This window comes from Colletotrichum gloeosporioides, assembly GCF_011800055.1.
Source record: "Colletotrichum gloeosporioides strain Lc1 chromosome Unknown consensus_74, whole genome shotgun sequence".
Classification (NCBI taxonomy): domain Eukaryota; kingdom Fungi; phylum Ascomycota; class Sordariomycetes; order Glomerellales; family Glomerellaceae; genus Colletotrichum; species Colletotrichum gloeosporioides.
Genome location: NW_025544719.1, coordinates 696909 through 716516, shown reverse-complemented (window position 1 = coordinate 716516; position 19608 = coordinate 696909). Strand labels below are relative to the sequence as shown.

Sequence of the window (19608 nt, the reverse complement as noted above, 5' to 3'; positions counted from 1 at the left end):
GAATGGGTTTCATGTGACACACGCTGGAGATTGTGAGGCGGCAACTCCCTGACCAGCGTCACAAAGCCTCTTGCCTCTTGTTCCTGACTTACCTCAGGTTTGAAGAGGGCACCTTCTAGGCAGGATGGGCTAAGGGACCATCTATCTAGTGATGGAAATTTCCCAAAAATGTCGACTTTTCTCCTTGTTCCCTCCATCTCCGCTCCTAAAACCTTTCTCTCCCCTAGGTACCGTCGTCGACTTGACATCGTTCATCCATCAAATATTCGTCGGCGTGCGTATGACGGCTTCGTCTTGTAGTCCTTGACGACCGTCACCTAGCAGCATCGATCCCCATATTCTTCAACTACGAATTTCTTTTTTCTGATAAATTTTTAGTACTTCCCTTGCATCTTCATTCTCCCAGTCACCAACATTGCGGCCAGCATCTACTCAGAATCGAAAGATGAGTCGATGCCCCAAAGTTCGGGGCAAGTCAAGACCACTAGGTTCCAGCTCTCGGGACTCCGGGTACCTTTCTGACGACTCGCCCGAAGACTATGGTTGGAATATTGAGAATGAGACACCACCCAGGAGTGGACGCCTTCTGGACCGCACCAACTATCACCTTTCTGTAGACGGCTCAGCAGCCGGAGACCGAGGCTCGGAAGATGACAAGAGCACGCATTTGTCACCGTCAACCACCTCACGCCCGAAGTTGGGCTCCGTGTCACTCAATCACCCGAGCTCGCCTTCAGTAACGCCATCCAAAAGGCCACGGGTTTGTAACAGCTCATCGCCCCGCAGCGGTGGCTCTCTGCACAGTCCAGACCGTTTCGTTCCTCGTCGAGATCCTGCCACGCCGTCCTCCGAAAAGATCCGGGTCACCAAAGATCTCGATTCTTTTTCGCCAACAGAGAGGCTGTTGAGGCATCAAAGTGCCACGTCGGATCCCTTCCAGAGGCCACAACAACGTGTCGTTGCTTTAGCATCCAACTTTCGATCTATATCCAACTCGACCTACCCAAGTAAGCAGCAAAACGACCGGCTTCTTCAAGATACTAACAATAATCAGTTCCCACGGTTCTGTCTGTCATGTCACAGAACCAAAACCAGAGGCCGGATGGCCACGGCACAGTCTGGACCGTTGGCGGTCCGGCCCCTCCTCCTGGAACCGCCGTAGATGATGGCCGTGGTCACTATCTCGAGAGTGGCACGAACGCGCGGCTGTTCACTACCAATTTTGCAACTTCTCGCATCAAACGAAGAGAGGACTTTGAGCGCAATCAAGGGATCGTCGCCGATGCTTTGCAAATCAACCAGGTTGAGAGACTGCTCGATTTCGAGCATCCGGTCCCCTCGCTAAGTCGAACATTGACACAAAAGAGCCAGCAAGCACAGCTAGAATCAAGAACGCACTGGACCGGAACGAGATGGGTAAGCCCCGAGAAGAATACTGGCAAGTGTTTTCCTGCCCACGCGTGCATTTTGCCTCACTGACGTTTTATTACCGCCTGCAGTTACACGGCCAGTGCAGCACAATCTACCCACCACGTCTTACAAAGTACTTGACGCGCCTGGGCTCCGAGATGACTACTACTGTTCAGTGCTGGCGTATTCACCAACTTGCGGTTCTCTGGCTGTCGGGTTAGGCAGCGCCTTATACGGATGGACAGAGCAATTTGGCGCAGTTCCCATTGACCTTTTCCATCACAAAGGCTGGGTCACTTCGTTGTCCTTTTCCTCCGTGGGAGGGGGCAAAGCCATACTCGCTATCGGGAGAGCTGGCGGTCAAATAACTCTGATATCCCTATTCGAGAGTCTACCGCGCATGTCGCTCAGGCAACAAACCTCGGTCAGCTGTGTCAGCTAGCGGCCAACAGTAACAATGAGACCGTCCAAGAACCCAAACGGTTCTGGTGGCCTTGTGCCCACGGAAGACCTTCTCGTCAGTAACGAACAAGGCCAGATCTGTTACTACGTTGTTGAGTGGCCACATACATGGGAAGTAGGCCGAGACTCTTGGAGCGGCACGGCAACACTGGTGGCGACTATTGCAGTTCATACTCAGCAGATATGCGGTCTTGTTTGGGCACCGAGTGGCCATGAATTTGTCTCCGGGTCCAATGATAATATGGCATGCTACTTCGAGATTGAGGAGATGCTGAGAACACGCAAGCGCATCAGCAGCACATCATCCAACGAGACCGTCCGCCGAGGTCGAAGATCAGAAGTCCACTCGAGGTCATCAGAAATCGCCGGCAACAGCTCCGCAAGCCGGTTTTCTTGGTTACCGAAGAGCTTGGAGTCGTTTCTTTACGGCACATCTGCGAGCGAAGCCATGGCAGAACCAGACGTCCGAGGCAACGGCGGCCACCTTGTTCAAGAACAGGCAGATGAACTGACCACATTTGTTCGCGGATCAGAAAAGCATTGCTAGAGGCATGGCGCTGCAGTCAAGGCAATCGCCTTTTGTCCTTGGCAAGAGACTCTCATCGCTACGGGGGGCGGATCGAGCGACAAATGCATTCACTTTTGGCACACGGGAACAGGCACCCCTTTGGCCACCATTGCCGTGTCGGCGCAGGTGACATCGTTGATCTGGTCCACGACACGGCCCGAGATTGTGGCTACGTTTGGGTACGCAACGCCGGATCACCCTTATCGAATCGCAGTGTTCAACTGGCCATCGTGCGAACAAATTGGCGCTGTTGCGTTGGACAATGGCGCTCGTGTTCTACATGCTATTCCGTACCCTGGAGCACCAGCTGATGCAAAAAAGGGAAGTCGGAGTGTGAAGGAAGGGAGCATCGTCATGGCTACAAGTGATGAGAACGTCAAGTTCCACGATGTTTGGAAAGACGGAAAGAACGCCCCGATGGGTGGTGTTGGGGTGTTGAGTGGCAGCGATATACTCGAAGGACTGGACGGTATTTTCAAGGAGGGAGGCGTCATTCGTTAGTGCTTGTGAAGGAGTGAAGGAGTTGAGAGTAGACGCATTGATAGAATGAGACAATATGCCTCCTATCAGAGTTGTCTTGTGATGAACAAGTCGTCTTTCTGTGGTTATCCCGAGACGAAACAGAGCAATTCGACGTCCGCTTTCTGAAGTTCAAAGCCAACGTCAAGGCGGAGAAGCAAAGTGACAATCATTGCGGTGTCATAGCTGGAGCAGGCGCGGATGATGAGGACAACTTACGAAGCTGTCTTGGTTACGTACTAATGTGACACGTAGACAAATCAATGACAGGGCAGAAGCAAGCAGTCGAGAAAACAAAAGAAGTTCGAGCAGTGATACATCTGTAAGCATGTGTGAGTCTAGACTTTGTCCAGAGCGGAAGCAATGGAAGCTCCAGGCTGCCCCATTTCATACATTTCATACCTCCAGCTAAGCCCGGCGACCGTAACCCACCAGAAGCGCTACCCCGGTGCGCCCCAGGCACCCTAAATCCGCAGGCGGGCGACTGCATCCCTGTAAATAGCAGGAACCGCAAAGCCGCTGCCTGTACCGCAAACGTAATCCGACCTGCTGGGCGCCGGGCGGACTGTCCTCCACATAGCCTCTCAGCGCTTGGTGTCTCAACCCCCGTCCCCGTTCAGGCGTCGCCTGCATGAACACCTCCAGAACCCCGAATCTTACATCCGCTCTATCCACGTCCGAGTCGTGTTTCGCCGTCCAGATTGAAAGCAAGACCGCATCGTCGAGTGTTGGAGTCGCACAATTGGCATCGAAGCCGCTTTCTTTGTTTCCGTCTTTTCCCTTTAGACTATATACCGAGGGCACAGGCACACGACGGCAACCATGTCCAGCCTGAACCAGCTCTACCTCCTCGCCGACCATATCAAGCTCTCCCTCCTCGAACGCCAGCGCGCCCAGTCGCTCAACCTCGACGCCGACACGCAGGACGGTCACATTTCACGCTCGCTGGACCAGTTCCGCGATGGCCTGGAGTTTCTAGATTCAGAGGTCCAGCGCCTCCAGGGCGCCGGCGATGAGAGGTAACCCTTCCTGTCTTCCCCGACAGACAGAGACCCCCATATCTCCAAAACGTCAAGCGACGTCATGTTCCGGACCTTCTCCACCGACATCACCATCAGCAAAAAAGAAACATGCGCTGACCAGAGATGTGACCCAATGCAGCGCCGCCCAGAACATCACCGACTCCCTCCCCGCCCTGCAAAAGCAGTTCTCGGACCTCACATCCCAGTTCCACGGCTTCTCGAACCCGTCCACCTCGTCCACGACCACGTCCCCGAACGACCCGTCCCTCTCCCCCGACTTCGCCGCCGCCCAGTCCACGAAACCGCTCAAGGGCTCCCTCCGCGGTCTTCCCGCCGGCGGCTCCGCGAACAAGACGGTGCGCTTCACCGACTCGCCCGCCGCCGCCGCGGAGGACCCCAATGCGGCCGCCCTCTTCGGCGAGGGCCGCTACCGCGACGATCCGACGGACTCGGCGGGGTACCGCGACCAGGCCGAGGGCATGGACAACCAGCAGATCCACGAGTACCACTCGCAAATCATGCGCGACCAGGACGACCACCTCGACCGGCTGGGCGAGTCTATCGGGCGCCAGCGGGAGCTGAGTATGCAGATTGGCGACGAGCTGGATTCGCACGTCGCGATGCTGGACGAGGTCGACGGCGTCGTGGACCGGCACCAGGGACGCCTGGACCGCGCGAGGCGGCAGCTGGGCAAGGTCGCGAGGGACGCGGGGGAGAGCAAGCAGATGATTGCCATCATTGTGCTCATCATCATCTTGGTTCTGTTGATTGCTATCTTGAAATGAGTTTAGGAGTCCTTACGAAAAAGGTCTGGCGGGTATATTGGGGTTATCGATTTGAGGGTCAGACATTGTGTTCTGGCCGTCATTGTTTTTCTTGTCTTTGATTCCGAGGCGCATAGCATGGTTTGGCGTTTGGGGAGTCTTAGTACTTTGTAGAATCTTTCGTTACTCAGGATGACACCCAACGGCATACAACTCTTGATCATGGGTTCTTCAGACGTCGCATTTCATAAGACGGTGGGCATCCTCTTACTGGGCTACTCATAGGAGGTGAGTGGCCGATCGGTAGGGGACATGCTTTGGTGTTGCTGTCATGGCGGGACGGTAAATGTCAAGCGTTCAACTCGGCATTCTCTTTGAACCAACGCATAGTGTCGACTTGCTGGAATAGCATGAAGGATTCGGCGTGGACTTGGGCGATACTGGCACTAAGGCTATAGGTTACGGTGTGCCCGCTCGATTTCCAACAAACGGGATTGTTCTCCGTTGATCCTAATGGTCTATTAGTCTAGTTGGTTAGGACGTCGGATTCTGATTCGCACCCAGACTCTTCCGTAGGCCCAGGTTCGAATCCTGGATGGACCTAATCTTTTGCTATTTGCGTCAATTCACATCGCAAAATCGTGGATGTTTGTCTGTTATTGGACTACTTCGTTATCTTTTGTAATTGAATCGGTTCGGCGCTTGGGTGTTGAAGAAGATGCTAATCTCAGCCGGCAGTGACACCCACTCAACCCCTACGCCAGTATCTCACAGAAGAACCCTAAACATCTTTGCCAGATCCAAAGAAACTGCTTGTCGTTGTTGTTCCATTTCGACTTCGTCTGTGTCAACTGAGGAAAGCAATGCTGGCTGACGTCTTCCAAGAAAACGAGATCTTGTGTTCCCGCAGAATTAGGTGATTTGTCACAATCATGTCATAGGCCAGCCCCCAATCAAACGGTCTTCAAAGTGAGAGCACAAAGCCCACCGCCAGCAGACTGAATTGTCTAGAGTCAGAACTTTGTCAAAAATTGTGACTGTTCTTGAGTCCTTTCACGACACAGCCACATCTAGCAATGTACTGCGTGTCGTGGTCAGGAAAGGATCTAGTTGGCTTTATTAGCCGACCAGGGTGTGTTCTTGCCAGGCAACACATCTCTGGCATTGGATACCCATGAAGTAGAAGAACCACTTCGAATACGGAATTCGCATCTACCATATCATCTTACACAAGGTACATCAGCACTCGACCGTAGAGACACACAAAAACACCATGCGCCTCTTCAGAAACCCCCCATCAGGCCTCGACGCAATCCTCAACCGGCCCCCCGAAACATTCTGGGACCGCCTCGTCGCCTCCCCTATCACCACCATCGCACGCTACCTCTCCACCTTCTTCCCCGTCTCCTTCCCCGCCGTGCCGCGCGAAGACGCGGTGACGGTGGTCTGCATCTCCGACACGCACAACACACGACCGCGCCTGCCGCCGGGCGACATCCTCGTCCACGCGGGCGACCTCACCGTCTCGGGGACGCGGGCTGAGCTAAGAGAGACTGTGAACTGGATCAAAGCGCAGGAGCACAGGTTCAAGGTCGTGGTGGCGGGGAACCATGACCTCTGTCTCGACGAGAGGTTGAGGGAAGGAGAAGAGGAGGGAGAGGTGGATTGGGGGGATGTGGTGTATCTTGACTGCGCGTCCGCCACGCTCAAAGTGCCGGTTGCAGGCGGCATCGGGAGTAAGACGAGAGAGATCAGAGTGTACGGCAGCCCGTACACGCCGCAGCACGGGAACTGGGCGTTCCAGTATCCCCGGTCCGGGCCGCTGGACCCGTGGGCGGGAAGGGTCCCCGCGGGGACGGATGTGCTGGTCACGCATGCGCCGCCGAAGGGGCATATGGACGATCCGCAGGGGAACTGGGGGTGCGAGATGCTCTTGAGGGAGTTGTGGAGGGTGAGGCCCAGGTTGCATGTCTTCGGGCACGTTCACTGTGGGCATGGGGTTGAGGCTATTGGGTTCGATGAGGTTCAGGGGGCGTGGGAGGATGTCGTTTTGGACGTTTCAAAGGGTGGAAGGGGAATCACAGCGTTTGCGAGGATGATGAGGGCTTGTATTGGCGTTTGGTGGAGGGGCGGTCGGAGGGGAAGGGGCGAGACGGTGCTTGTGAATGCGGCTGTTGTGGGAGGGATAGGGGATAGGCTGGTTCGGGAGGCTGCTGTTGTGAGAATATAGAGTCGACGTTACTTGAGATAGAGTCATTTTATAGACAAAAGGCAGTTGGGTTATGGTTTTGCGCAGTATTCGAGCGGTATCTGCAAGTCCGGGGCCAACTCAACACATGCTGATGGGCAACCTGCGTCACAAGGAAGGGTAAGTTTACAGTCCTAGAAATACTATAAAGACTCTTTCATCTTCTGCATACGCAAAGTAAGAACGAACACAATACCGGTGAAGCCGCTATCGCTGCCTTCATGTGAATTCAGCATAGAATGGACAGGCGTGTGCTCTTTTCTATCTGTCAGATGACTGCAGGAAAGCATAGTATGGTCCGTTTCGATATGAACGGCGGCATGTATACCGTTCAAATACGTGGAAAATTCCGCTGGTAGTGGAGGACGGTTTCATACAGTACGGCAAACGGCTTTTGCGGATTGTAGATGCAGGCACCGATAATCCGTCCGTGGCTGAGATCTTTTTTTGGATACAAAAAACAACTCCAGGAAGGAAGGTAGTCTGTTTGTTGTCTGGCTCGCCTATTTGACCAGGACAAGAGCCGCTTTAAATCGTACAAACGGAGCTGTCAAGAACTTGCCAGCCTGGCAGTCCAGAAACGTAATAGAGCTCCGCGGGCTGGATAAGTAGGAATCTATAAAACAGATCTCCAAGCAAAGCCGGTTGTGACAACCCACAAATGAGCTCCTGGTCAATACATGTATGCTACTTTCACCAGCAGATTCACGTCTTCGATGTCAGGGCTGCATCTCATGTCGTAACGCTGAACCTAGACGGCAGGCTTGGTTTGGTTTCAGTGGGCTCTCTTGTCCTCGGTATCATCCATGGAATACCCCACAAACAGCAACGGGGACACTGGCATGTACAACGGGATGAAGTCTCGAGACTGCGAATAGGGCATTTTTGCTGCTTGAAATTACGAAACGCAGCAGAATGTAGTCACTGTTGAAGGAGACGGGTGAAGACTGTCTATGATTTGTTCCCTTGAGCGCTAATGACCAATTCTGCCAAGATATAGTTTCTCGAAAAGGAGTTGACTCCGGACTCCAGACTATAGCAGTGGAGGTTTAGAGAAGCAATGGCAGACCGTATATCTGGATCATCTTCTCTGAATTCGGGAAGGACACTCAGAGATCAGCTGACAAGTCTTCTTGTGAGATATACGATAATAGGCCAGTCAGTTTGAGAAGAGTCTACGAAATCGCATGGAGATATAGAAGACAACTCAATCTTTGTCTCTCTGTATCAGAACATGAGACCAGGCAGTCTCATATTCTTGTCAAACAAATCAACCTGACGTTATCATATCTCTTGGACGGTTCTCTCCTGGGTTTAAGTCACTGTCCATGATGACGCGCAGTCTAGACCTCACCGTGGCTGGCCAAGATCAGCTCCAGAATCATCACCCACCCCGCCACGGTCATATTCGGAAATGAATAGCCCGACAGAAAAGATGAGATACAAATCTTATCCCTATGCGGGTGGTGGGCGGATGAATGGCGCCGAATGATCATGATGATACCGCTCTCAGTTGTCGATCGAGGCTCACACCAAAAAGCCGCAACTGCCAGCCAGAATCATTCTTTGCTCGCGAAAATGCAAATTCAGGACTTTACAGCGTACTTATAAGGTTGTCCGAGGACCTCGCTGTCTTGCGAAATACTGATGAGCCTGACCAAGCTCAGAGAGACGACGTGACAACGCTCTAGATCGCGTCTTTAAAAAACCCCGTCGTAAGCTCTAATCTAGTCCGTGGACCTCTCTAGATTTACTTCAATCCTGCGCTCGCGAGACGCAACTGAAGATATTCGAAGAGAATCAGAACCGTTTCTCAAGTTGAGGGAGCAGGCTCTGCATCTACTGCACCAGGGACGACTATGGAAGTTAGAAAAGGGACAGCGCTGCAGCGGCTAATACTTGTCATCATGGCTCTCGGAGTATTATACAGAATCAACATCAGCCAGGAAGATCTTGGAGTAACACATCGTCTGACATCATCAAATAGCAACGAGCAAAAGGCAGCACCTCGTTCAGCCCTGGCCAGGTTTCAACCTCATACAAAGGTCACAAACACTTCCAGAACCATACCAGACTTTTAAGACTGAAGTGTGATCGTCAATTGAACAGTCTCGCGCTGATATCCTTCATAGACCATTACTACGTGTCTCTTGGTGTCTTTATAAGCTATGCCCATGCCCAATAGCCAGTTTCCTAAGCAGTAGGCTTCTTCCGGGCGGCTAGCTTCTCAATGTAGAGCAGGTATCTCCCATCCAACGGGAAGTCAAGCAATGTGATCAGAATGATCCAAAGATAACGACGACCTCAGCCTGTATCGACGCTAGTCATCCTTTCCCAAGTATTCGCGTCGAGGTGCCAAGACACACATAGTTGAAGGCGCGGCTGCATTGTCATAACATAGTTCCTTAGATGACGAGGGATGGATGATGATAGCCTGTCCTCGTGCCATGCCTGTTCAGAGATCCTTCCAGAGATGCATTGATTTGCTCGTCCTCGCCGTCTCCCAACGTCACGTACATACCCATACTCGCCACTGGGACTCATGTACATGCTCGTCCGAAAGACGCACTCGGCAACCGATATAAGGGGTATTTAAGCAGAGCCATGCTCAAGGTTCTGGGTCGACCACCAAAAGATAGAAGTCACTGAAAAGCGTGAGTTTATGACGTCGAGAACAACGATTCTGATCGATGCAAGGGGCGTCACGCCTGATATTGACCGCTGTGTGCGAGGCGGGGCCCACCTCTGACCTTGATCACTCGTGCTTAAGTATTGGCCCAAGAATAGTCAACGACGCCATCACTGCGAAGTTGAAATGGTTCTCGGCCGTTGAACTTGCTATCTTGGTCCTGTGAAGGTTTCTGCGAGTGTGTGACCTTGCGAACACAAAGAAGAACATTGGGGGTTCGGGGGGTTTGCTGCAGAGATGATCATGGTCAAACTTGACATATGTGTACCATGTCTGCATGGTAGGAACGAACAATCATACATCAATATTCCACAACTCTCTCTTGCCTCAGCCCGGCTTCATCCTCCTTTGATCCAATCCAGGGGTATCCTACAACACTCCAAAACCCATCAACACTCATCATCCGCCCCCAAGGCACCAACACTAATCATCTTCAAATTCGGTCCCAATCCAACAAACAAGCTCTTGTGCCGCTTCCCCGGCATAGCCGTGAATCTCAAACTCTTAATCGGCGTCCGTCCCTTGATCCCGTCCACAGCAGGACACCGCAGCCTCCGCCCCGACAGCAGCGAATACATCCCCACGGCCCCGTCATCGTGCGCCGCCGCCACGACCCCGGCGTCCGCGTCGACGGCCCAGCCGATGTGCATGTGCGCCTCGTTCTTGTACCCCTCGAACTCAACCACCGGTCGCACGCCGTTCGGGAGCAAGCGGCGGTACCGTATGTCGAACACGGCCATCCGCGACCGCGGCCCCGCCGCGACGAACTGGTGCGGGTTCACGGCCTCCAGGTGTGCGACGGGCCCGATGGGGAGGAGCTCCCAGTGGTCCCACATCGTGCGCATGTCCATCAGCTTTATGGTGGGATTTCGACCGCCCGCGAACAGGACGTTGGGGTTGTCCGGGAGGAAGGACGAGGTGAAGAAGTCGCCCTCCGGGGGGCCAGGGCGGGGCCGGGGCGGGCCGAGCCATCTGACGCGCTCGTCGCCCATGAGCCTGAGCAGACCGAAGCTGGTGCCGATGACGCAGATTAGGTTGGATGAGGAAGGCGGTCCTATGGTCGTTGAGTTGACGACACCCTCGTGGCGGCCGCTGCGGTAAGAGATGTGACGGAGGTTGTTAGCTGTGGATGGGTCAGTGAATGAGATCTGTGGAGGGCACATAAAGGACAAGTTACCCCTGTCAAGCAACCACTGCGGCCGGTGGTCGTTTGGGGCAGACCGTGGCGGCGAAAAGAGGTAGAGGTTTGTATTGTTACTCGGTTCCCGTGATGTTATGATCATACGGTGTGAGTTAGGGTGGTAGTTGATGGATGAGATCTGAGGGCAGCCAATCATCTCATGGCGATGCGACAGCCGATGCTCCGGACGACTGGAAGCATCTGTACTGAAGGATATCCTGCGAATGTCAGTATCTCGACACCGTAGATCACCAGACCAACATACTCGTCATTCTGGTTGGTGGGTATATACGACCCGATCACAGTCTCTTCGTCAACAGCTGCAAAACTTTAGCATACGCACACCAACCCAAGACCTCACGAGGGCCAACTCACTCGCATACGCGACCCCGAGCCCCGTCTTGTCGTCGTGCCCACCGATCCAAAAGCACGGGATGTTGGGAAACCTCCCCGTCGCGAAGCTGGGCACGAACGGCACATCCCCCTTGTCCGTCAACCCCCTCGCCCACGCAGCGGCAGGGACGTCATTCACCCCAAAGCTACTGCCGCCGCCGCCACCGCTCCGGATCTTCCTCTCTCTCTTCACAACGCCGAGCTCGGCTTCGAGGAATCCGCCGAGGAGGGGGTCCCGGAGCACGGCGGACCGGACAATGTGCCGCTTAAGCCTTTCCTGGCGCGCGGCGACGGCCTCGGCCTCGCGATGCTTGACCTTACGCCGCTTGACGCTCTCTGCGGACCACGCGGCGTTCTGCGGCGCCGACTGCGCCTTTTCGATCTTGAAGTACTTTCCCTTCTCCTCGTCTATAGTCCTATGTCAGCCGGGTTGTTTCTTGTTTGTTCGTGTAAGTCACCCCTGGGGTGGTGGGTGGAGTGGGCGTGCGGGTAGCTCACCATAGTAGAATCCAGGGATTTGCATCCGTTGTTGGGGTGCCATGGCGTCGGTTTTCGGCGCCGTGATCAGCGCTGTGCTCTGTCCGACTCCGAGGCGTGGTGAGAATGAAAACCGCAGCTCTGGGATTTCGGTCCCGAGGTGAAAGGTCGGTGAGTAAGTGCCCGCCCAAGAGATGAGTAGTACAGGATATGACTTGAGTGCTAGTCGTTGGGATGGGAAGGAGGGTGTGCTTTCCCAATAGGTAAGCACCAAGAAGAAAGAAAAAAAAATATCCAACTAGCTTCCTTTGATCCAAACAGGGCGGCGCACAGTTTGTCAAGCTAAGTGAAAAGTACTGTGAGCCGTCTGGTGATGTGAGTGTGAGTGTGTTGCCCATGAGGGTGTGTACCACCAAAGCAGATTCCAGCAGATGGTCACTTGCACATGTGGTTTGGGGGAATTCCATGCATGGGCCTTGCGGCACGATGTCGTCGACGAGCTGACAAAGGGGAGAGCACCCCCGGGAGAAGATGGCGTCGGTGGCGCCGAGCAGGCAGTGTGGTACGGCAATGGGGTCTCGATGAAGTTGGATGAGCGGCAGGAATGGCCGGGGGGGACACCACCAGCAGAGGTGGAAGAAAAAAAGAAGGGAAGGAAAAAGTGGAGGGAGTGGTGGCAGTCGTCGGCACCGGCGCCGGCCGGCCTACAAACCCAAGACAGCAGCAGCTCGGAGTCGCCCTGAAGAGGGTGTGGTACACTGCGTTGAAGCGCTGTAAGCCCGGCGCGGGCGAGCTAAAAGCCGCCTTACTCTAAACCTCCGCTGATGTGACAGCCCCAAATGCCGCGCGTGTGGAGGCGGGATGCAGCCCGCGCAGCACCAGGACTACGAACCGCGGGCGGCCATCGCTCCCTGGGAAAGTAGCGAGCCTAAGAATTAGCTTAGTACACACCACCACCCATCACCAAACCAACACTACACCCAGCTGCGGCATCTCCTCGGTCTCGCTGGAATAATCGGTCGCTTTTGCACTAGAACAAGTTTATTCCCCCGGTCAGCCTCAAAGTCCACTTGGAGAGGCTTCCCCAACCTCCGCTTGTTCCAATAAGCAGCCATCAACGGCCAAACTCGGGCAAAGGCCGCTAGGGAAGGCTTGATCTTTATCCCACACACACCCGACGCCCCGTTGTCTTGAAGTTTTGGCCAAAACGCTAGGCGGCCCCGAGGCGCGGCGCTGCTGGTGATCTTGGTAATACTGGTTAGCTCATCTAGAAGCATGCCAAAGTCTGACAACGGCTTTCGACGGTCAACGACGACGGCTTCCCGCGCCGTGGAACGGGGCTCTCGGCGATCTGGTACGTGACCAACCTCCCGGGACAAACGTCTAGCATGGCATCTCAGTGGAATCGAACGGTCGATTTGACGGCTTGAACTTGCGAATGAGATGTAGAGGAAATGGCCAGAGGATCAGGAGGCGCCAGCCAGATGTCTATCCCCAACCTCCAGGGCGTTCGTCGTGACCTTCGCTATCATTCAGCCTCCTCACATCCGTAACACAAAATTGAAACCATCGCCAAGCCAGCCATTTCCAACAGTTACACACAACCAGCCCAAAGTACCGTAGCGAAAAAAAAAGAAACCACACAATGTTCAAGACACTTACCCGTGAACCAAACACCCCCTCACCCCAAGAGACATTCCAAGCATTCTACGAGAAAAAACGGGTAGAAACCCCATCCACACCATCCAAACTCAAACCCCTCCTCTCCACCCCGCCGCCCCTCCACCTCTGAGGTGCCTCTGCTGAGCTGCCCCTCCACCCCTCCGCCAGACTTCCCGCCAAGGCCAGTGACAGCTATCCCCAAGCTCCCTTTCCCCTTTTCCTTCGCACCTCACAAAGCTACCCAAACCTCTTTCTTCTTCACCAACCCCCATCCAACCACCAAAAAACCGCCAAAATGGTCTACACAATCACCGTCCACCTCCACGCCAACGACCACCCCGACTCCGTCGACCGCCTCAAGGCCAAGCTCGTCGAGGCTTCCCGCGTCTACTCCAAGGACAGGGAGACCGTCAGCTGGTTCGTTATGCAAGACGTCCACGACCCCAGGTCCTTCACTATCGTCGAGCGCTTCGAGACCGAGGCTGTAAGCCAAAGCCACCTACCTCTTCCCCTTCCTCCCCAAATACACGCCCATTGGGTTGTCAATGACCAGCCTGACTGACCTGTCTCCTCCGACCACAGAGCCAAAAGTACCACCTCGAGAACCCCTACTGGAAGACATTCGACCCATACGTCATTCCCCTGCTTGACCGGCCCATGGACTTGAGAAGACACGAGGAGCTGGATACCTCCAAGGATGTCGTCGTTCCTCAATAGAATATACACATGACTAGAGAATAGAACAGTTGGATACACATGCAATACCCGGACCTTGAGGACGCTGATATTTGGTTGGATTGGAGTTGACATAGTGTACCTTGTCTCTTTCTATTCGACAATCCATTCAATCAGACATGTGCGGACGACATCTAAACACTTTCAACAAGCCAATACGAGGACGTCACTTGAAAAGGCTGTGAGGTTTATCATAAATTTTACGAATTTGTATTAGGTCTATGCGCACTACTAGGGTATTCTCCCCCTCCACTCGAATCACAGTAATTACCGTTGAGGTCGACATCAAACTGTTTTAAACAAAGAGAAGGCGATGTCACTCCTCCTCCGGTTGATTAAGGCCAAATGTCTATGCGGCCCAAGAAAGAGCACCCAGAGCCGATGAGGAAGGCTGTGAAGAAACATCCTTCTTTACTGAGACTTCTCGTGCTGGGTAGAGACACGCTGCAGGGAAACGACTGGTGAAACAGTTAGCTAGGGTTCTGTAACATGTCACTTTTTGTGGGGTGGGATGTATAAACTTACCAAAGTCCTCGAGCGAACGCTGCTTCTGGCTGCCCTTGGGGGACTTGCCATGCATGAGGTTGTCAAAGCCCTTGCTGTCCTCGAGCATGTAGTAAACTCCAGCGCAGACGCAGAAGACACCGAAAGAGAAGATCCAGATACGGACAACGGCGACGATGGAGGTTTGCTCGTTGTGCTGGAACCAACCGAAGATACAGAAGAGGGTGGCGAGGATGTCGACAACCAGGATGGCACCAGACAGCTGCCACGAGGGGATGGAGGACCAGAAGGGGCCGTTGGCACGGGTGACGAAGATCAGCCAGTTCTCAGTAAGGGAGATCTCAAGGAAGAGAACCTCATCCATGTTACCGAAGTTCTGGACGATACCGCCGTCGGGGCCGTGAGCGTACATGGTGGTGACAGTAATCCAGGTACCGACAGCGAGGACGACACCGAGAAGAACGGACATACCCCAGAGCTTGGGCAGGTTCCACTTGACGGGGGTCTTGGAGAAGGGGGCGTTGTCGTAGGCGATGGCAAGGGTAGCGATATCAGCGAAAATGGCAATGAAGACGACAAGCTCAATGTTCAGGGAACGGTTGAGGATGGCGATCCAAAGACCAAGGTAGATCTCCAAGTGGATGGACAGGGCGATACGGTAGACGACGTAGGCGTACATGCGGTGGAAAATCTGGCGGGAAGTCTTGAGGGCGTCGATGATGGCACCAAGACCGGGGGCAAGGAAGACAATGTCGGCAGCGGAGCGAGCGGCGTCAGAGGCACCCTCGACGGCAATACCGGTATCGGCCTTCTTCAGGGAGGGAGCGTCGTTGACACCGTCACCAGTCATGGCAACGAGGTAGCCACGCTGCTGAAGGATCTCGACGACGTTGTACTTGTGCTGGGGGAAGACCTCGGCGAAACCATCGGCAGCCTCGACGAAGTCGTAAACCTCGGAACCGGGCATGTCACCACCACCACCGAGACCGAGGCGCTCAGCGTTGTAGATGTTGGTGCCGAGACCAAGCTGGCGAGAAGTCTCACGAGCGATACCGACGGCGTCACCAGTAAGCATCTTGATGGACAGACCGAGAACCTTGGCCTCGTTGACAGTGCGGGCGGTATCGTGGCGAGGGGGGTCAGAGCAGGGCATGATGCCGAGGATCTCCCAGGCGCCGTGCTCACCACGCTTGCGGGCAACACCAAGGGAACGGAAACCACGGGTAGCGAACTCGGCAACCTTGTTCTTGTAGGCCTGGTCGATCTCCTCGGGGATCTCATGGTCCTGCTCGACGGTCTTGAGGACGAAGAGGGGAGCACCCTTGACGCAGGTAATCTGCTCACCGGCGGGGGACTGGACGATGGCGGTGACCTTCTTGGAGACGGGGTCGAAGGGGAAGAACTCAAGAACCTGGTACTTGGACAGGACAGACTTGGCGCGGGGGTAGTAGCGCAGCGACTTCAAGAAAGCCTTGTCGATGGCGTCCATACCCTTCTTCTTGCGGGAAGCAGCCAAGCAGGCAGTGAGCATGAGGTCCTCGGGGTCGACACCGGCGACGGTGTAGGGCTCGGCAAGAGAGAGCTTGTTCTTGGTCAGGGTACCGGTCTTGTCAGAGCAGAGAATCTCGACACCAGCAAGGGACTCGATGGCGGAAAGCTTCTGGACAATGGCCTTCTTCTTGGCGAGGTAGGCAGCACCGACAGCCATGGTGGTGGTGACGACGGCAGGAAGACCGACGGGGACACCGATGATGGTAATGGCGAGAGTGAAGCGGAGGATGTCGACAATGCCGTTGGAGCGGTAGAAGGAGGAAACCCAGACGATGAGGAGAGTGAAGACGACGAGGACCAGGAGAATGGTACCAATGCCGTTCAGGACCTCAGTGAAGTGACCGGTGCCGGAGTTGGCAGCGTTGACGAGAGCGGCAGCGCGACCGACGAAGGTGTTGTCACCAGTGGCAGTAACGATGATGAAAGCCTCACCACGCTTGATAGCGGAGGAAGCGTAGCAAGAGTCGTTCTGGTGCTTGTCGACAGCCAGAGACTCACCAGTGATGGCGGACTGATCGACCTGGAGGAAAGCATCCTCGGTCACGATCTTTCCATCGGCGGGGATAATGGTACCCTCCTCAACCTGAAGGATATCACCGGGAACAACCTCGGGGGCCTCAACCTCCTTCAGGGTGCCGTCACGGAGAACGACAGCCTTCAGGGCAAGAGTCTTCTTGAGTTCGGCGACAATCTTGGGTGGGGGTCAGCAATGCAGTTCTGGGAGACCCTTGGCAACGCGTGCCAGTTGTGGGGCCAAGTTGACTTACAGATCCGGCCTGGAATTCCTGAACGAAACCGACAACAGCGTTGAGCAGCAAAAGACCGCAAATGACACCAAAATCGATCCAGTCCTCAAGACCAGCAGCCAGGACGGCAGCGGCCTCCATGACGAACTGAATAGGTCCGACGAAGAACATGAACTGCAGCCAGGTTAGCAAATGTTTCGTGGCAGACCGACAAGGTACGCGGGGCGACATACAAACTTCAGGACAAGGTTCTCCTTGGCCTCAGCCATCTCGTTGCGACCCCACTTCTTGCGGCGGTTGAGAACCTCTGCCTCAGTGAGACCCATGCGGGTGTCGGTCTGGAGCTGGTCCTCAGGGACGACACGGCCAGTGCCAGGGGTGGTGTCTGCAAGCAATTGGGTTAGCTGATGCCTTTGGTAACCACAGTGTGTGGACCCGGCCAGGTTGACAGCGAGTGCTGCGAACTTGGAGAGCTACACGGGGATGGCAACGTACCCTCTTCCTCCTCATCGATGTGGCCATCCTGACTCTCGAGGTCCTCAATAAGGGCATCGATATCCTCATCCTCCTCCTCGTCCTCCTCGACCTTGGCCTTGGAGGCAGCGGGAGCCTCGACGGGGGCCTTCTCGTCGAATCTGTGGCCCTCAATGGGCGTGTTGATGGCCGGCGCCGCGGCGTTTGACTCGGCCATGGCGACTGGTGTGAGGCAGACGAGCTCTGCTCAGGCTATTATGCGCGAATAGGGTATAGGTCGCGAATACTAGGTGTTGAGGTTGGTAGGTATTCCGTAATACGGCGAGGCGCTGCTGGTTTCTAGGACAAGCCTAAGAAATACTGATTTGGTCGCAGGATACGCGTAGGAAAGGTGATTGAGAAGAGGGAGAGTGGAGAGGGGGGGAGGTTGAGCACCACACGAATGTGAAAGGCGATCTATATACCTAGAGGCAGCCTTCGTGGGTGATGAAAAAAAGAAGAGAAAGGAAGCACGGCTGTAGAGGTGCGGAAGCTTCGCTACTTTAAAGAAAGTGCGGGCTTGGGGGGAGAGACACGAGCGACACCAGAAAGAGGCGACGACTGGGCCATCAAAGTGCATGTGTGTGTGGTGCAGCAGCAGCAGAACTGCGAAGGAAGCAACAGCAACAGCAACAAGCAGCAAGCGCAACCGTGGTAGAGGGGGTGTCTGCAAGGCGGGAGGTGTGGGTCGGGGGAGTGAATTGAGAGATGAGATGGGACCTTTTTGGGGTGGGTGGGCGTGTTGGAAGGCAAGGCGTGGGCCGTGGAGCATGTCGAGCGAGCTATCCGGCCGACGCTGACCCAGGGCAGAGCGAAAGGAAAAGGGAAAGAGCAACCCAAAGGGCCAATCCGTGAATCCACGGCCCAGAGAGGTACCCACTCTACGTACCCGCAACCGACGGTATTGCTAGCTCGCCCGCTTTTTTCTCTGTATCTCTCTCTCACACAGGTCGTTCGGGCACTCAGAGCAACAGCGAGGGAGGAGCGAGGAAAGAGCGACGCGATGGACCGCGGACGGCGGCGACGGCAGCGGCAGCGGTTCGGCAGGACCACAAGGCCAGGTCAGAGCCAGGACAGGACTTGTTCGCTTCCCTTGAAAGCTGACGATTAGAATTATTACACATGACAGGCACAGGGCTCAGAGCGCCAAATGGAAGGAGACAATGGCTCCATTGCGCGAGGCATGTTTACATAATGTCAAGCAGCGCTGCCAAATACCGGACCAGACCTTAACACGCACGCCGTAACGTGAGGAAGGTCAATGGCAGCAACGCAACGGTAGCAGCATGGCAAGGTCCTCCGTAGGGGAGAAGAAACAAAAGGTGCAGGGAAGGTGAGGTAAGGTCCAGGTCCACGATAAAGGCTCCACCTCCAGACAAGGTAAAGTAGGCAGGTACCTGTTGGCCAGGTCGCGGAGAAGGCAAATGAAGCTGGAGAAGCTACACGCCCAGATCGGTTCACGGTACGCGACATCCATCAGCGGCGGGCACAACGCGGCAGGGACAGCACTCGACTGAGCAGGACCCAAGACTGGCCAGACCAGTCAGGATCTGACCTCGCCTGGGGGCCCAGTCAGTCATCCAGACGAGGGAAGGATTGATTGATGATGAGCGCGAGAGAAACCTCTTTGAACGAACCTAGTTAAACTATGAAAAGTTGTATTAGGATACAATGGCCTGGGGGTGCCAGGTACAAGCTTGCAGCACAGTACGGATTGAAGTTTGAGACGATGGACCTGTTTGTACGAGACGACGAAGCAAGATCTTTTTTCCCTCTCTCTATGAGTGTCTGAGGGTACCTCCGGCTTGGCTATGGCGGCAACTTTTTTCCCTTTAGAAGAACCGTCAAGGCCGCAAGCAGCCTGCCCGACGAGAATGATAGATACTGCGGAAAACCATCTACTATGGTAGTAACGGGCCAGCTGAAGCAGCGGGCGGTGGTGGTGACGACGAACGATGAGTGAGCGAGGGAGCAGCGCCTCAAACTTAGCACCCACGGGCCAACAACGCCGTCATCTTGCGCCAGAGCTTGAAGGTGCTGGGGAGTTTTTCCGTGCTGATTCCCCTGCGGTTACGCGGATGGGATGGCACATTTGGGGCAAAGCTCTCAGTCCCAGCGGTCGGCAGGGGCATGCAAACACCCAGACGGCCTGTTTTTCCTTGGGG

At 54.9% G+C, this 19608-nt stretch overlaps 6 protein-coding genes across 6 annotated transcripts; 4 read left to right on the top strand and 2 right to left on the bottom strand.

Annotated features, from left to right (window-relative positions):
• Positions 1-445: 445 nt before the first annotated feature.
• On the top strand, positions 446-2941 carry GCG54_00003547 (Meiosis-specific APC/C activator protein AMA1; the record flags this gene model as incomplete). Its single annotated transcript, XM_045403620.1, has 4 exons — positions 446-1007; positions 1055-1416; positions 1883-2359; positions 2420-2941. 4 exons carry the CDS (start codon positions 446-448, stop codon positions 2939-2941), a joined length of 1923 nt encoding a protein of 640 aa, XP_045259808.1.
• Positions 2942-3781: 840 nt separating this feature from the next.
• GCG54_00003546 (uncharacterized protein) lies at positions 3782-4766 on the top strand (the record flags this gene model as incomplete). Its single annotated transcript, XM_045403619.1, has 2 exons — positions 3782-3978; positions 4121-4766. The coding sequence occupies 2 exons, from the start codon at positions 3782-3784 to the stop codon at positions 4764-4766; spliced, it is 843 nt and encodes a 280-aa protein (XP_045259807.1).
• Positions 4767-6018: 1252 nt separating this feature from the next.
• Positions 6019-6975, top strand: GCG54_00003545 (putative rhamnogalacturonate lyase C; the record flags this gene model as incomplete). The annotated part of the gene is made up of 1 exon (XM_045403618.1): positions 6019-6975. The coding sequence occupies one exon, from the start codon at positions 6019-6021 to the stop codon at positions 6973-6975; it is 957 nt and encodes a 318-aa protein (XP_045259806.1).
• A 3096-nt stretch (positions 6976-10071) lies between these two features.
• GCG54_00003544 (uncharacterized protein) lies at positions 10072-11796 on the bottom strand (the record flags this gene model as incomplete). The annotated part of the gene is made up of 5 exons (XM_045403617.1): positions 10072-10805; positions 10860-11080; positions 11128-11182; positions 11238-11663; positions 11754-11796. 5 exons carry the CDS (start codon positions 11794-11796, stop codon positions 10072-10074), a joined length of 1479 nt encoding a protein of 492 aa, XP_045259805.1.
• Positions 11797-13689: 1893 nt separating this feature from the next.
• GCG54_00003543 (uncharacterized protein) lies at positions 13690-14111 on the top strand (the record flags this gene model as incomplete). Its single annotated transcript, XM_045403616.1, has 2 exons — positions 13690-13878; positions 13977-14111. The coding sequence occupies 2 exons, from the start codon at positions 13690-13692 to the stop codon at positions 14109-14111; spliced, it is 324 nt and encodes a 107-aa protein (XP_045259804.1).
• A 367-nt stretch (positions 14112-14478) lies between these two features.
• On the bottom strand, positions 14479-17621 carry GCG54_00003542 (Plasma membrane ATPase; the record flags this gene model as incomplete). The annotated part of the gene is made up of 5 exons (XM_045403615.1): positions 14479-14603; positions 14655-16875; positions 16952-17104; positions 17164-17315; positions 17426-17621. The coding sequence occupies 5 exons, from the start codon at positions 17619-17621 to the stop codon at positions 14479-14481; spliced, it is 2847 nt and encodes a 948-aa protein (XP_045259803.1).
• Positions 17622-19608: the final 1987 nt, after the last annotated feature.